Raw genomic sequence first — 16440 nt, 5'->3', positions numbered from 1 at the left:
CTATTAGAAATCCATTTAAATGCAGTATTTTATACTTCCATAGGGTTGACTGCTATAGGTTTTCTAAATTTAGGATTTTTTTTTTAATTGACATCTAATGAAAAATTGCTAGGCTAGGCTGTTTGTCATTTTCACTGCCCTAAAAGTTACTTAGAGAAGAACACATGAAGGTCAACCAAGAAAGACAGGACTATGAAGACACTGGCCCAGGAGTTATAAGGCGTGGGTTTTAAGCAAAATTAATCTAGGCAGGGTTTCTCAAGCTCAGTAGTGCTCACATTTCAGGCTAGATAATTATTTGTTGTGGGGGCCTGTCCTGTGCACTGTGAGCTGTTTAACAGCAGCCCCGGTCTCCATTACTAGAGCCAGTAGCAAACCTGCCTCCAAAACTGTGACAATCAAAAATGTCTCCAGACCTTGCCAAATATCTCCCAAAGGGGACAGCATTGGCCCCGGCAGAGCAGCTCTGATTTCGGCTACTAGAAGTTGGGGGTCACATCAGTGGGGGATGGGGCAGTGCCTGGAAGCAAACACAAGGAGGGCTTCTGGGCTGTTCCTTAATCTGGGTGCTGACTACACGAGTGGGTTCAGTTTGTGGAAACTTCTCAAGCTGTTCACTTATGATACATACACTTTCTATGTATATTATACTTCAGTAAGGTTTTTAAAAGGAAAAAAAAAAGACTTGGTGTTTGATTTTACCCCCTGCTTGGTAAGTGGAGTTTGGAGGGTAAGAATTCCATAAAATAAGTATGTAAATACCCCCACCAAAATGCACAGTACTACCCAAATGTAAATGCTGCTATAAGCAAAATAAAGCTCACAGAAGCTCTCGTCCCAGTGACTCATGAAATTCAGTGTCATGGGGGCACCCGGGTGACTCAGCCCATTAAGCATCTGCCTTCTGCTCAGGTCATGATCTCAGGGTCCTGGGATCGAGTCCCATGTCAGGCTCTCTGCTCAGTGGGGAGTCTGCTTCTCCCTCTCACTCTCCCTCCTGTGCTCTCCCTCTCTTTCTCGCTCTCTCAAATAAATAAGATCTTTTTAAAAATTAAGGGGTGCCGGGACACCTGGGTGGCTCCATTGGTTAAGCATCTGCTTTTGGCTCAGGTCATGATCCCAAGGTCCTGGGATCAAGTCCCGAGTCGGGCTCCCTGGTCCACGGGGAGCCTGCTTCTTCTCCCTTTGCCTCTCTCTCTCTCATGAATACATAAATAAAATCCTGTAAAAAAGTTTTTTAAAAAATGAAATTCAATGTCATGAATCACAACCAGAGTCGAAAATGAAACAATCAAGTGGGGCCAAAGAAAGTCAGAGTGCCCCACAAGCGGAAAAGGGAAATGTTCTGTGAAACTCGATTCATTCAGTGTCTGTTCCAGGGATCATGTGCAGGGGACCAATTTAAAATGTGGGTCATGGCGACAAGCTGGAAAGCCGTCAGGTAGGTGGTGGCAGGCGGGGCCCCAAAGCGCCTCTCACCTCCTCCTTCATGCCCGTCTCCAGGAGCAGCATGACGCAGGCTTCGATGGGCAGGGCGATCTCACGGCCGCTCCGCTTTAGGTGTTCTTCCAAAGGCGTCCCAAAGGCTGGCTTTTCCGCCCACTTATCTAGAGCAGCAAACCGTCCAGTAAGACACGCAGCAATCTCATGGCATCACTGGGGAGTTTTTTTCCTCCCCAAACTACCACAGGGGAATTTTTTTTTTTTTTTAAGCAAACCGGTAGTTGAGGCTTTGGGAAAAGGGGAAGCATCTGTTCTGTCTGCTTTGGTTATTTACCATGTACTAGAGCAAGAATAGGTCCCAGGCTGGGGGGTTACTTGCGGAACAGCGCCCTGAACGCCCTCCAGGGTGNTTTTTTTTTTTTTAAGCAAACCGGTAGTTGAGGCTTTGGGAAAAGGGGAAGCATCTGTTCTGTCTGCTTTGGTTATTTACCATGTACTAGAGCAAGAATAGGTCCCAGGCTGGGGGCTTACTTGCGGAACAGAGGCCTGAACGCCCTCCAGGGTGAGCTGCCCAGCAGAAGGCGCGACAGGGCTCCTGCATGGGACAGGTGGGCTGCCTGGCGCTAACCTGAGGACTCGTCTGAGCACACTGATTTCACTGGAAGGAAATTTACTCTCGCCATGCAAAGCGGCACTGGCCTTCTATCTCCAGGACAAGAACTGGACTCCTTCAGTGTGAAAGAGGAAATAACTCCTTAAGATTTTAAACACAAGCCAGGCGTCATCACACAAAACCGGAAGATGGCCGATGTGAACTCATATTAAATGCAATGTCTCCGGGACATGCAGTGCTTCCGAATGCTGCCACCCCAGCCCGGTCCCGGACATTCCGAGTAGGATACCACACCGTATCCGCAGCCCCCAAGCAGCTGAGGCTGAAGCCAGTGCGAGCAGGAAAGCAGTCATTTATATTACTTTGGGGTCGCACACTCTGCTTCATTCCACAAGAGATGGGAGGTCGCTTAGCAGGAGGACGCACAACAGAGCGGTGAAATGGAAACGAGAGTCTCGCGAATGGACGAATTCCGTTAGAACGAGAAGTGTTTGGTTGGGTTTGGCCCGCCGGTGGGTCCATACAGATCTCGTGCTGCCTGAGACGCACACGGACACAGAAGAGGGGAAACTGGTCCATGGAAGCTACTCTGCTGAGCAACACTTAGTTCTTTCCAGTGACGGGAAGGGTTCACGTCCTTCTCGGCATGTTAATGGGGTTAACGTCGTGCAGTCACTTTGCTGTTCGAACCTTGGGTTCAAAGCAGGCAGAAGGACTCTCATGTGACCCTTCACACTTGGCTACATGGAAGAGCAGGGACAGGCCCCATCACGTGATCTGCACACAGGGGAAGGAAGAAGAGGGAACCCCCCCAGGTCTATGGGCCCAAGAGCTTGTACAAGGTTAAAATAGATGGAAAGAGCAAGTGGGCTCCAGGTCAAAGAGGGGTGAGGGCAAGGGAGGCGGGCACACGCCTCACCACTGGCCCTGACCCTGACCCTGGCCCCGGCCAGTGTAATTCTTAGTAGCAAGAGCGTGTGGGGGCCTGGCCCTTCCCTGAGGCCAGTCCTTCCCCTGCATACTTTGTCCCTTTTATCTAAATGATTCTCAACACAAGCAGAAAATGGCCATGAGACTCGTCCCCTAGGGGTGGGGGGCGGTATATCAGAAGCCCCAGGGGAGTTCTGCAAATGGCACCTGCCATCACATCCACCACATGTCTGACCCCATGGTGGCAAGAGCTGGGCATTCTCCAAACCCCCACTGGAACTTTCTTGGAAATGCTCTACAGCGTGTCCCCCACCAACTTTGGTGTAACATTGGTAGAGGGCGGACGTGAGAGCCAGTCATCTAGACAACTGCTGAGCCAAATCACCCAAACGGTGTTGGCATCTCCAACAACGGACCTGCTAAGTGCCGGGGCCTGCAGCAGCACCCCAAGTTCACAGAGACTCCCCACCCTTCTAACTGGGAAGAAAAGACAAGACATACACGTAAACACACAACAGTCATTAACAAGACAAGACATGTTTGCTAAGTCGTGGCCAGAAAATGGTACAGATCAGGGTTGCAGATGCTGGTGCCCACTGGGGCCAGGGAGGCCCCCGAGGTGCTGAGACAGGCTGGGGGCATAGGGTCCGCTGAAAGGCAGCCTCCTGCCAGACTTCCAGGACTTCCAAGAGAAGCCAGAAATTAGATTGTTATGTGAAGGCATTTAAATGATGGCAAAATTTTTTGAAAAATGAGATACGGCTGTTTGTGACTTCTGGCATGACCACAGATGCTAGAGCAACTCGGGAGATGAAGTGTTCACTGTTGGCTTCGAGGAGGGGAGCTGGGGGGTCTGAATGAAACAGACCAGGAAAAAAGGGTTGAGAAAAGACCAGGGATCTTGAGTCTTAGAATTTACATTTGAGTCCATAGCTCTTGCCCAAGGTGACAAGGTCCCGGAGCGGGGGNGGGGGGGGGGGGGGGGGGGGGGGGGGGGGGGCAGAAGGCTCAGCAGAGGGCAGAAAGGACAGACCCCGGCTACAGGGTATGGGAAGGGAACGACAAGAGGGCTCCAAAGTCAAGCCGCGGTTTGGAGAGAGGTGGCATCAGAGGAGAAAAGGATGGCTGGTTTTGGGGGAAGAATCGGCTTGCTTTCTGGGATGCCTGGAGTCTCAGGGGACAGCCAGAGCCTCAGAGGGAACCAGCGCTGAGGTGGCTATGAGGGTGAAGGCGCGGACGACATGAGGGCTGGCACCAGGAGGGGGCTCTGGGGACAAAGGGGTCAGGTGGGGACGTGCAGAGCCCTAACAAGGAAAGATACAATCAGGTGCAATGAGGGGCACACATTCCATCAAAGGAGAGAAAGCCCAAGCCACATCAAATGCCAGGATCTGACAGTTAAGAGCCTCTGGTCCACTGGGAACTGCAGTATTTTTTACTCTGAATAGAAGGGTGGCTGGGAGCAAAAGGGTGACTGGGAGCAGAAGCGCGACTGCACAGTGTGAAGGGCTGGCCGGTGGAAACGAGTCATTCAGACAGCCTGCCAGAAGAACAGAGGAGGATGAGATTTAAAGGGGCACCGTGCTGCAGACAGGCAGGCACCAAGTCCGGTCAGCTGACTGTGCGTGTGAGCTCAGGGTGCACAGGGGCGTGGCGACTGTGGGGTCAAGGTGGTTTTTTTCTCTACCGTAAGGATGCTCTGAGTCTTTCTGAAAACAGAAGAAGAAAAAGGAAGGGGGAAGACAGGAACTAAGAGAACAGGGAGACGGGGGGGACAGGCAGAGGTGGAAGGGGTTGAATCCCAAGGCTTGGCAACCTTGGAGAGAAAGACAGATCACATTTCCTTCACTGGGTTTCTGTCCCCGCACCCCTGCTCCTTGTTCCATTCTCAGCCTCCTCCCTGCCCTCTTCCTGTTCCCTGTCACTTGCTGACACACTTCTCTAGGGAAAATAGCCTTGGGAAAAAAATAGTTCAAAAAAAAAGTCCACGGGATGCCTGGGTGGCTCAGTCAGTTAAGCATCTGCCTTTGGCTCAGGTCATGATCTCAGGGTCCTGGGATTGAGCCCTGCATCGGGCTCCTTGTTCAGCGGGGAGCTGCTTCTCCCTCTCCCTCTGCCCTGCTCCCCTCTCATGCTCTCTCTCTCAAATAAATCAATAAAATCTTAAAAAAAGTCCTGCTCATGAAACCCAATCTTCTCTTTTTTTGTGCTTGTTCGTCAGCTCCAAACCAGACTTTAATTCATGCAAAGGCTAAGATGATGATGGTTCCTATTTTGTCCTACACAGGAGCAGGCACATGGTAGGTTCCCCACAGATGCACACTCTTGGCATTTGGGACTTGCCCTGCAAAAGCCTGCCCCTTGCAAGGCTGAATGTTTGCCAGCAGCTTCGTTCCTTTGCACTGCGACTCAACCTCGTCATCGGCAAACAAGATCAGATCAATTAGCTCATCCTAGGAAGAGTCAGTCAGACGCATTTACTCAAGATGGCTGAAGATCTGACTATGCAGGTGGTCAAGATCTAGAATTTTCTAATTCTTCCATCTAAAACCTTTCAGGCACAAAGCCAGAAGCTGTTGGGACCTCCTCAAACTGAGAGAAGTGACATTCTTGAGGGTGCCAGTGTGTGTGCACACCCACAACACACACAGCCCACCCACACACTTGCTGACTCGCTTTCCAGATCACGGAGTCACCACGCTCAAACCTCTTCAGCTCAAGACCAAAGGTTCTGCAGGGGGAAACTAAGCTCCCGATGTGGGGTCTACACAAGCAAAAGAGTACGATAGGGCCAGAGAAGACACAGCAACTTCTGCCTCAGCTGTGTTTACTGATTTCTGCAGGGAGATGCTCTGATGGCAAATCAGAGAATTAAGAGTCAAAAGCTTTGGGGCGCCTGGGTGGCACAGCGGTTTAAGCGTCTGCCTTCGGCTCAGGGTGTGATCCCGGCGTTGTGGGATCGAGCCCCACCATCAGGCTCCTCCGCTATGAGCCTGCTTCTTCCTCTCCCACTCCCCCTGCTTGTGTTCCCTCTCTCGCTGGCTGTCTCTCTCTCTGTCTCTGTCACATAAATAAATAAAAAAACCTTAAAAAAAAAAAAAAGAGTCAAAAGCTTTAATGTGCAGGTAAAACCAAGCATCAGGAGAAAGCTCAGTCCACTCATGACTTGTAGGTGAAATCGGCGGAGAGCTTGATGTGTGGGCAGGATATGAGTGCTAAGAACCAGAGCCTTGTAGGACTGCAAGGAAGAGGGGGACAGAGAGGTCATGGCCTTACGATTCAGTCACACCGATGAGGGGCTAGCAAGTACTGGGTTCTAAAATTCCTTTTAGAAGGTCCACAGTATTTTCCCCAGAATGTATGCTCTTGGAATCATAGGGTCAGAATTAAACCCAAATGGACCGAATAATGGACTCAGAAAAGGATAAGACGGGAAAACATGTACAGGCACCCACTCCCCACAAAGGATCCAGCTTTCTCAACTGAAGAGGTCAGAAGAGCTGCGAATGTCCCATTAGTAGGTTAATCTGGGTTTGGAAGAAATTAGAGAATGCGGCGAGGAAAGATGAAATTATGCTGGGATGCTCTCCTAGGCAGAGAGGCGTTATCCAGAGGAAGTGCATGCAAAGGAGTCAGGAGGCAGAAAACAGAGGCGGAAGTGGCAGAGGCTTAGGAAAGGGGGCATCAGCCAGCACACAGGTTACATTACCTTGATGGGCTCGCATTTCGGGAAGGGCCTTTTCTAAGACTGCTAATGCTTTTCTATGGTAATCTGCTTGGGCTTCTAATAACTGAGAACAGACCCACATTCAAAAACAAAAGTAACGTTAGCATCGGATGGACACACACACAATGGCTGAGCAAAACCAAAAATGAAATTTTTTGCAAAAAAAAGCTAAAACAACTCAATTTTTACAATGCTTTCATATTTTGGCAAGGCGAGGTGCTTACCGTAACAAAGAATTTGCCATACTCCCCTTCTTTGGCCATAAAGTTGTACATATCTGCTGCAAGCTGATCCTGGTGAGTGGAAGAGAAGACAGGTCACTGAAGAAAATGGCATCTGAGAATTAATATCCATGGGCTGTTAGAGAAAAATGTCATGGAAAGAGCCACGGATTGGTGGCTATCTAGGCGCCCCTGTTTTATACTTTTGATATTTGAACTAATGTAGATGAATTGCTTATAAAAAATAAATAATTCGTTTAAAAGTGACAGATTGGGCAATTGGATATATATATATATTCCTAATTTTCCTTTATATTAGAATTACATTCTAACTATATTCAATATATTCTAATTATATATATCCTAGATTGTATTCGAATTACATATGTATGTATTTATAAAATGTACTGCCTTCTGTTTTTAGTCAAGGTGCACAAATTAATATGAAGGCCCTCTTATTTAAGAAAAAATCTGGACATGCTAGTTTGGAGCAACAAACATTCTTTTAGCATAACCAGGAAAGCAACAGAGTAAATTCATGGAACCCCATTCCTACATCCCCAAAAAAGAGAGGGAGAGAAAGAAAAGAGAAAGAGGACAGGGCAGGGCAGAGGAGAAGAAAGAAAACAAGGGAAGAGAAGAGGCCTTTCACTCATATGTGGAATTTAAGAAACAAAACAGATGAACAAAGGGGAAAGAAAAAAAAAGAGAGAGGGAAGCAAACCATAAAAGAGACCCCCCTTTTTTTAAAAAAAAAGATTTTATTTATTTATTTGACAGAGAGAGACAGCCAGCGAGAGAGGGAACACAAGCATGGGGAGTGGGAGAGGAAGAAGCAGGCTCCTAGTGGAGGAGCCTGATGTGGGGCTCGATCCCACAACGCCGGGATCACGCCCTGAGCCGAAGGCAGACGCTTAACCGCTGTGCCACCCAGGCGCCCCCCCCCTTTTTTAAGTAGGCTCCATGCCCAATATAGGGCTTGAACTCATAACCCTAAGACTAAGAGTCACATGCCCTACTGACTGAGCCAGCCAGGAGCCCCAAAGAGAGTCTTAACTATAGTAAACAAACTGAGGGCTGCTGGAGGGAGAGGGGCAGGAGGATGGGCTAGATGGGTGATGGGTGGGCACCTGTTGTGATGAGCACGGGGTGTTATATGTAAGTGATGAATCACTAAATTCTACTCCTGAAACTAATATTATACTGTATGTGAACTAACTAGAATTTAAATAAAAACTTGAGGGATGCCTGGGTGGCTCAGTCAGTTAAACATCTACCTTCAGTTCAGGTTGAGATCTCAGGGTCCTGGGATGGAGCCCTGTGTCAGGCTCCCTGATCAGCATAGAGTCTGCTTGAGATTCTCTCTTCCCCTCCCTCTGCTCTCCCCCTCTGACCCTCNTTTTTTTTTTTTTTTTTTTTTTTTTTTTTTTTTTTTTTTTTTTTTTTTTTTTTTTTAAAAAAAAAAAAAAAAAAAAAAAAGAACAGAAAAGACTATGAAGCCTTGAGCCTGGTGAGGTGAGGAACTGTAACAGACAAGTACACTCATATCACACAAAAGATTCCCAAGAAACAATACCTTTGAAGACAGGGTAGATTAGGAAACATCACTCAGTAGTGTATGGAAAGACTAGAGTATATGTGTTTTGCATTGGGCTCTGGGTCTGGGAAAGTAAAAACATTTCCATGGATTTTACAAGAACAGATCTGCCTTCATGAGGCTCTGAATTTTGAGTTTACTATACATGTGGTCCAGGGATTCTCAAACTGAGAAAGTTTAGTTAAAAATGGCCTCACGGGGTGCATGGGTGGCTCAGTTGGTTAAGCATCTGACTTTGGCTCAGGTCATGATCTCAGGATCATGGGATCAAGCCCCGCATTGGTCTCCCTGCTCAGTGGGGAGTCTGCTTCTCCCTCTTCCCCGCCCCTCCCCCTGCTCATTCTCTCTCCCCGCCCCCTCAAATAAATAAATAAAAATCTTTTAAAAAAATGGCCTCAAACTGGTAAAACTCTCTGGGGAGAATCACTCCCAATACCTAAGAGTCCCACAGACAAAGTCTCTCTTAGAAGGAGCTCNCTCTAAATAAATAAAGTCTTTAAAAAAATTTTTTTAAATTTATTTTTAAATAATCTCTACACTCAATATGGGGCTCAAATTCACAACCCTAAGATTGGGAGTCACACGCTCCATTGACTGAGCCAGCCAGGCGCCCCTATTGTGCACTGTTTTAATTGCTGTAACTTTATACGTTTTGCTATGGTTTCCTCCCACTTTTTTTTTAACCTATTCTTTATTTTAAATAAGCTTGGACAGTTTTGTCATTTTAAAAAATATCCTACTTGAATTTATTTTATTTAAAAAAATTTTAAATAGATTTTATTTATTTGAGAGAGAGAGAGAGAGGGTACGAGTGTAGAGGGGGGAAGTGCAGAAGGAGAAGCAGACTCTCTGCTGAGCAGGGAGGCCGACGAAGGACTCAATCCCGTGACCCTGGGATCATGACCTGAGCCAAAGGCCGATGCTTAACTGACTGAGCCATGCACCCCCACTTGAATTTTTTTTAAAAGAATGTTTTATTCTGATTATAAAGTAATGCAGGATCTTAGAAAAAAAAGAAAGAAGAAATTAAAACCCACATTTCCTATCATTTGGAGTATTCTGATAGGACTTATGTGAAACACTAAATAATCTGCAATATTTGACCTTTCACCTGTCATTTGCAAGAACCAGACTGATGCAACTACGTATTTATCAGGGAAGTCTTATACCTTGCACAGTTCTACTTTATTTCCAGCTTCATCCATCTCTTCCTTTAGGGTATCTATTTTTGACGGAAGCCCCTGGAAGTTGGTTCCTGAAGATTTGTGAGCCTGGTTCCACCTGCAAAACATGGGGCCGACCAGCGTCTGAGAACTAGCTGCACATTCTTGACCTTGCAGAGTCAAGGCCCTCAGGGAGACAGGCTCTTTCTCCAAAACAGATTTGACCTGGGATAGGCAGCATACCTAGGATGCCAGCCTCTCTTGGGTTTATCCTCCAGGAATGGAAGCAAGCAAAAAGAGCCAGGAGCTCCCCACCATGACAGGACTCCCACAGAGCTGTCTGCTCTGAGTAAAATCTACCACATCTGTCTCCTACACGCCCCACTGCTGGAAATATGCCGTGAAACCCCTTTCTGGTAGTGTCCAGTCATGACGTCCTTGCCATGCAACACCCCTGCACTTTCCTGCTTTGACCTGGAATGCTCCCGTGCCACTGGGAGTCATCCCGCTCTTAGGCTCCTATGACTCTTCCTGCTACCATTCTCATCTGTGATAACTTCCAGCGAGTAAAACCCAGAACTTTGGTCAAGCAGCTAACAAACCATAGCTAGGAAAGCGCTTGTAGAATTAAAAACAGTTGTTAGAATTAATATTCTAAAGACCAAATTTACAGCAAATTTGAAGCATAATGCAGAATATTTACATTCCCTTCACGGCAGGTCAGAAGGACTGAAAAAAGGAGGAATTATGCCATAGCAAGAGTTGGTGAGTGCAGGGGGGATAGTGATCTTGAACAATTTCCATGTGGTTTTCAAGTACGTTTTGACCTTCTGTTTGAGTATGGACTATGTCTGCTATTCTAGAAAGTTCCAGCAATTTAAATATAAGCATTGATATTATAGAGATGAAAACCCATGTTAGCAACTCATCAATCTTCCCAGCTGCCGCACTGCCCACCTCCCCCCTCCCGCAAACAGTATGCTCTGCCTTCTCTCCAGTTCCTGATGTGAGGCACTCCTCCAAAGCAGGGCTTTGCCGAGTTTGCCAAAGCTACGCTTGGCAATGCTGTGTAGGGGACAGAGCATGGACTTCGGAATCGGACATGCTCAGGTTTGAAGCCTGTCTCCCTTCACTAGCTGTGTGACCTTGGGCAGTGACTTAACGTCTCTGTGCCTCCGTAATCTCATCTGTCAAACAAAGATAACAAACACCGTCTGCCTTGCAGAACCATCATAAGGAATCGGGCAGAGAACAAATGTATATATGCATGTGAATGTGTGTGCAGATAATATCTGCCATAGAATGGACTCCTACTTTGAAAATAAGCAGCAATTCATCATTAGCTATGATCATTTTCCTCCAGGGAAGAGCCACAGGAGTAAGTAAAGAAGAAATATTCCATGGTTTGCTTCTCCAATACCTGCTTTGATTGGTGAAGTGAACAAGACCGTGGATGCAGATCAAGGGTCCGTGCTGAAATCCCCTCCAGGCATGTACTGTCGATGTAAAATTTCTGGCATATAAGCATCTATAATGTTACTCAGCCAACTCCAGAGAGGGAGCATTGGCGGCCTCGTTTAACTAACCATTAGAACACGCCTCCTCAGCTGGAGCAAAAAAAAAATCGACCTCAGGGTGGACTCCACTCCTGGTCTCGGCCCAGAAGATTCTCATCACAGGTGCACACGTGACAAGGAGACAAGACAGTGGACTTTAAGACAGGACAGTAGCTCAGACATTCATCATCTCCGAGGCCTGAAGCAAGTCACGTGGCTACTCTCTGCAGGTTCCTCCCTGATGCGTAAAAGAAGTCTCTTCTCCAGAGGAAGGGGTGTTACCTAACCCCCTGAGCCCTGTCCCCTCTTCAAGCCTCACTGAGGGGCCTCTGCACTTAGAACCTAGCATGCTAGAGCACAGCATAGGCAAGACAGCCAATAATACTGTAATCATACTGTTCGGGGACAGATGGTGACGGCACTGACTGTGATGAGCACTGAGCAATGTACAGAATTGTGGAATCAGTGCTGTGCCCCTGAAATTAATATAACACTGTGTGCCAATTATTCTTCAATAATGAAAAAAAGCCAGAGCGCTAACAAAGCCACCTTTTTATATATATAAAGTTGTATTGGAAGACAGCCCCGCTTCCGTTTACCTAAGGTCCAGGGCTGCTCTACGCTACAACAGCAGAGCTGCAGAGCTGTGACAGGGACCACCTGGGTTGCAAAGCTGAAAATGTTTACTATCTGGCCCTTTACAGAAAGTTTAGCAACACTTGTGATAAAGTCTGAGAAAGGACGGGGCCAGGGGTGGCTGCCTCCATAAGTCCCCACTCTCACCCGAGGAGAAAGCCCCATAAGTCACAGATACAAATGCCCTCGGGGACAGGGCTAGGCTGGAGTCCTGCCATGAGGCTCTGTAGACCGTCGACAGGCATCAACCCACAAGACAGCAGCCCTCCGGGATGGTTACTTAGTTTTACAGGAGTTCCTCCCTCTTGAGTGCAGCATTCGATTGTGAAAGTATCATAACCACATGGTGTCTGGACACAGCAGGACCCTCAGAACTGCTCAGATCACAGATCTATTTATTCCTTTCTCCACTATGCTAGCAACAAACACCTTTAGAACTGTCTGCCACCGACCCCCTCTACCCTTAAAACACTTACTTAGGTTTCTTTACCTTTTTACTCCCCTGTCTCCTTTTACTTCTGGTTCACTAAGAACACGATGTCCTAACATCAACCCCATTGCCATGCTTGGGAGAATGAGCCTTAAAAAGCAGGTGTAAGTGGGTGTGACTTGGTCTGTGGCTCGAGTGCGTGAATCTGGAAACCTGCATCTTGTCCACCAAGTGGCCTTTCTCTTATCTGTGTTGGGGATGAGGACGGTTGCTGGGGGAGTGACAATAATACTGAATAATTGGTTATTTTTACCGCTACACCTTACCTGGCTCTGACCGAATCCCAGTCTAACACCAATTTGGCGAGCTGCTTCTTCTGTTTTTGGATGTTGGGAATCTCCACCTAGAAAGAACATACCACATATCGAATGGGATAAGCTTTGGGGTTTTAAACTTCACATGCGAAAGGGCAATATTTATTTAGATTATTTTTTCTCTTAGGCATAGGATTTTGTACCCTCAATTTCTTCCCCTTATTTCCAAAAAGAAGCGTACGTCAAAGCCACTGGTTACTGTTAAAACTGTAGACACGAGCACACCATTCACCACGCAGCCCACACTGGTCTTGGCTCGTCTATGCCACGCGGCGAAAGCACCCACCTCTGCTATGCTGCACAGAGGTTCCACAATCTCTCTCTCAACAAAGACTTCATGCTGAGTAAGTTCTAGAGCCAGCTGATTCTCAGCATCGCCACACGTCTCCAGCATCTTCCTTCAAAAACACAAGACGCCCCCACGACAAGCATACGCTCATTAAATCAGATACCTCATTGCCATATTGGGCCAGTTCTGCTCTCTACATGATGGGAACACATTAGGGGGCCACACAGTAGAACCGCAAAAACGTTATAAGTTTCGGGCGTCACCTAAAATGTGAGCCCACAGATTTATGCTTGAAAATGAAAAAGATTGTTCACGTGTATTATCAAATGGGTCTTACGGCTCTATTAAATTGATAACTATCTTGCTAGGTTAACGTTTCATCTGTTGTACAAAATACTAAATTCATGTAGCCAATGAATTTGTTTTTTCTTAAAGATTTTATTTATTGGAGAGAGAGAGCATGAGAGAAAGAGGGAGCACAAGCAGGGGGAAGGGCAGAGGGAGAGGGAGAAGCTGACTCCCCACTGAGCAGGGAGCCTCATGCGGGGCTGGATCCCAGGACCCTGGGATCATGATCTGAGCTGAAGGCAGACACCCAACCAACTGAGCCGCCCGGGCAACCCTAGGAAGTGACTCTTAAGGACTGGAAGGGACAGGTCAGAGTTTGTAAATCTGAGTCAACAGCTAGAACAGGGAAGGGATCTGTCCTTTACACTCAAGCTCAGGGGAATAAATATTGACCCTATCAATGACTTTTGCTTGTGGTCCTTGCAACCCATCTCCAGCCTTGCTCTTACTAAATGGAAGATGCTCTACCATCCCAGTGGCTCGGACCCCACTCCCCCGCCCCCCGCAGAGACTGCACCATTCTCCTGGTGCATGAGCCGTGCCATCATGCTCATACTCCCTCTGTCACACATTCGGCTGCCACCCACCCCAGACACCCACCCACTCCCACTGACCCGCAGGGCACTGGGCTCCCTCCCTGAGAGCAGCCGACTCTTACCGCAGCAGAGACTCTTCCAGCTGAGTAGACGCTTCTTGCATGTTCTGCGCGAGAGCGGTCAGAGGGAGCTTTTTCTGGAAGGCAGAAGACAATGTGTTGGTTTCACTATTATCGACACCCACTCGCGATGACTTGCTTCAGGTCACCCTTCAGTGATTTCTCCTCCAGGCAAATCGCACAGGTAGGAGATAGCCTGTCTGGGTTCAGGATCTGGTCTTGAAGGTAGAAGCTCTGGGACCTCTGTGTCCATGTCCTCACGCCTGGATGACAGGGAGGCATGCTGACAGCGTGGGTTCCTAGGGCTGTCTGGCCATGGAGATATTATCCAACGTCAAGTACCCAGCGCGTGGTCAGAGCTCGGTAAGTGCTGGCTGCTAGTCTTAGTGTTGTGGTTGCTGTTGGCTGTTATTTTTAATTAATCAAGTGCATGCTGTGTCCCAGACACTGGAACAGAAGACACAGACCTTGCTCTCTGATGATCATAACAGATAAGCGCGATAAAATGCTCAATTTCAAAAACTTTTGCTAGACTACTCACTTTCTTTTTTTAAGATTTTTTATTTATTTTTAGAGAGAGAGAGAGTGGGGGCGGGGAGGGGCAGAGGGCGAGGGAGAGAGTCTTAAGCAGACTCCATGCTGAGCCCGATGCAGGGCTCGATCTCACGACCCTCAGATCACGAACTGGGCCAAAACCAAGACTCTGTCACTTAACTGACTTTGTCACCCAGGCGCCCCTAGAATACTCATTCTTAAATTGGCTCTTAATTTGGCTGTAATCATAATGATATAGCTTCAGTTACGTACCTAAAAAATATCTGGCTAAATATCTGGAAAAGCTCTTTTAAGGTATTTAAGCACAAAGCCATGCATTTTCCTACCAGAGATGTGTTATTCGGCTCGAAAGAGAACAAACTGTCCAGTCAAGGAACCTGAAGCCCGGGGAGGTCAGGTGGGTGGCCGGGCACCCCGGTGAGGGGCAGCAGAGCCAGATCTCCATGCCCACGAACTGAGCCCAGGACAGCCCCTTGCCACCCCTGGATAGAAGGGACCTGGAAAGTACCAGGCGTTGGTGATAACACACAATCTGCTAACAAAAAAATGCGTTCAATGCTGCAGTGCTCCACGTGATTTTGTCTCCCCAGTAGATAGGGTCGTCATGGTGAAGACGCAGCGTTCAGCTCGCTGGCACTGTTGAGCTTTGACCTCTCCCACGTCACCTGCCTTTCAGAGGGCTCCATGTGATACACTCGCACTGCATTTGCTTGCACTGTAGAGAGTATGCCTGGAAGGCTATCTAAGAAACTACAATGCTGGTCGTGCTGGAGAGGGCAGCGGGGTGCCTGGGGCACAGGACCGGGAGAGACCTCGCTTTATGTTCTCTTGTGTATACTGGATTTTGACTGTGTAAATATGTAGCCTATTCAAAACAGTATATTGAAATGTAAAGATAAATAACAGCAACTATATTTACCCAGCTCTCGTCTTCTCAAGTTGTTTTCAAATAGGTAAATAACAGGGCTCCACCTGCCCCACAAGGAGACATTCCCAGCGCCTACACTTCCAGACCAGGAAGAGAGGAGAAAATGGGCAGCGTGCCTTGACCACAGTGAGGGTAATTCATGCATTTTAGTAATGCTGCCTGCCTTTTTTTTTTTTTTTAGGTTTATTTATTTTATTGAGAAAGAGAGTGCGTGCATGAGCAGGGGTGGGGAGGGGCAGAGGGCAGAGGGAGTCTTAAGAAGACTCTGTGCTGAGTGCGGAGCCTAACATGGGGCCCGATCTCATGACCCTGAGACCATGACCTGAGCCAAAACCAAGACCTGACGCTCAGCCAGCTGTGGCGTCCAGGCACCCCAGTAATGTTGCCATTCTGAGAGAAATGAAATCTACGATAAATGCAATAATCAGAAGTATACTTTGTGCAACTCTGGAGCTCTGGACAAAAAGAAATCATAAAAGAGGGGCCTACTTTGCAAGTATCGTTCAAGCTCCCAGCTAAAAACAGCCTTGTGGTTTCCAGGCTCTGACCCCAAAGCCACAGCAATCCTGTTTCCTGATGTACACAAATAAGGACATTCGTTTACTGAACCCTGCGCTCCTTGATGAAGGCGCTATCTACCGCAGCCATGCTCCGCCCTGAACATGGCTAAGCACTTCCTAGGCACGGACGGCTTTTTTTTTTTTTATCACCAGGGATTCATTTAAAAAATTCTGAAGTCATAATTTATTAAATGCATGCCAACCCCCTTGGATTCTTGCCTCTTCACACGCATGGGAGCCTCTCGTGGGGCCTTTGGGAGGCTCCTTCTGTGTATTCTAGAGCCCTAGAGACTGCTGCAATTTTCGCCGCATTGCATGACCTCTGCGGTCGCCTATCTTCCATCGTTTCTATGGTGACTGCTCCTCCCATAGGCAGTGTAAACAGCCCCAGAGCCCCCTGTCTTTGGCTCTTCTA

At 47.6% G+C, this 16440-nt stretch overlaps 1 protein-coding gene across 7 annotated transcripts in view; it reads right to left on the bottom strand.

The window, feature by feature from the left end:
* The window catches only part of LOC105235249 (rho GTPase-activating protein 17-like), a 30100-nt gene extending 15525 nt beyond the window's left edge, over positions 1–14575 (bottom strand). Inside the window, exons 1-7 of one of the 7 annotated variants that reach the window (XM_034650516.1) lie at positions 13986–14574; positions 12977–13088; positions 12643–12719; positions 9701–9812; positions 6938–7006; positions 6696–6777; positions 1480–1607 (exon numbers count right to left, since the gene is read on the bottom strand). In XM_034650516.1, the coding sequence (XP_034506407.1) occupies positions 1480–1607; positions 6696–6777; positions 6938–7006; positions 9701–9812; positions 12643–12719; positions 12977–13088; positions 13986–14026 (621 nt within the window). In that variant the 5' untranslated portion in view covers positions 14027–14574. Of the gene's footprint in view, positions 1–1479; positions 1608–6695; positions 6778–6937; positions 7007–9700; positions 9813–12642; positions 12720–12976; positions 13089–13985 lie in introns of those variants that run through there. The other 6 variants (XM_034650515.1, XM_034650517.1, XM_034650518.1 and 3 more) reach the window with 6 other exon arrangements.
* Positions 14576–16440: the final 1865 nt, after the last annotated feature.

The sequence above is a fragment of the Ailuropoda melanoleuca genome, unplaced genomic scaffold (assembly GCF_002007445.2).
Source record: "Ailuropoda melanoleuca isolate Jingjing unplaced genomic scaffold, ASM200744v2 unplaced-scaffold249, whole genome shotgun sequence".
Taxonomy (NCBI): Eukaryota; Metazoa; Chordata; class Mammalia; order Carnivora; family Ursidae; genus Ailuropoda; species Ailuropoda melanoleuca.
This window is presented reverse-complemented; position numbering and strand designations above follow the sequence as displayed.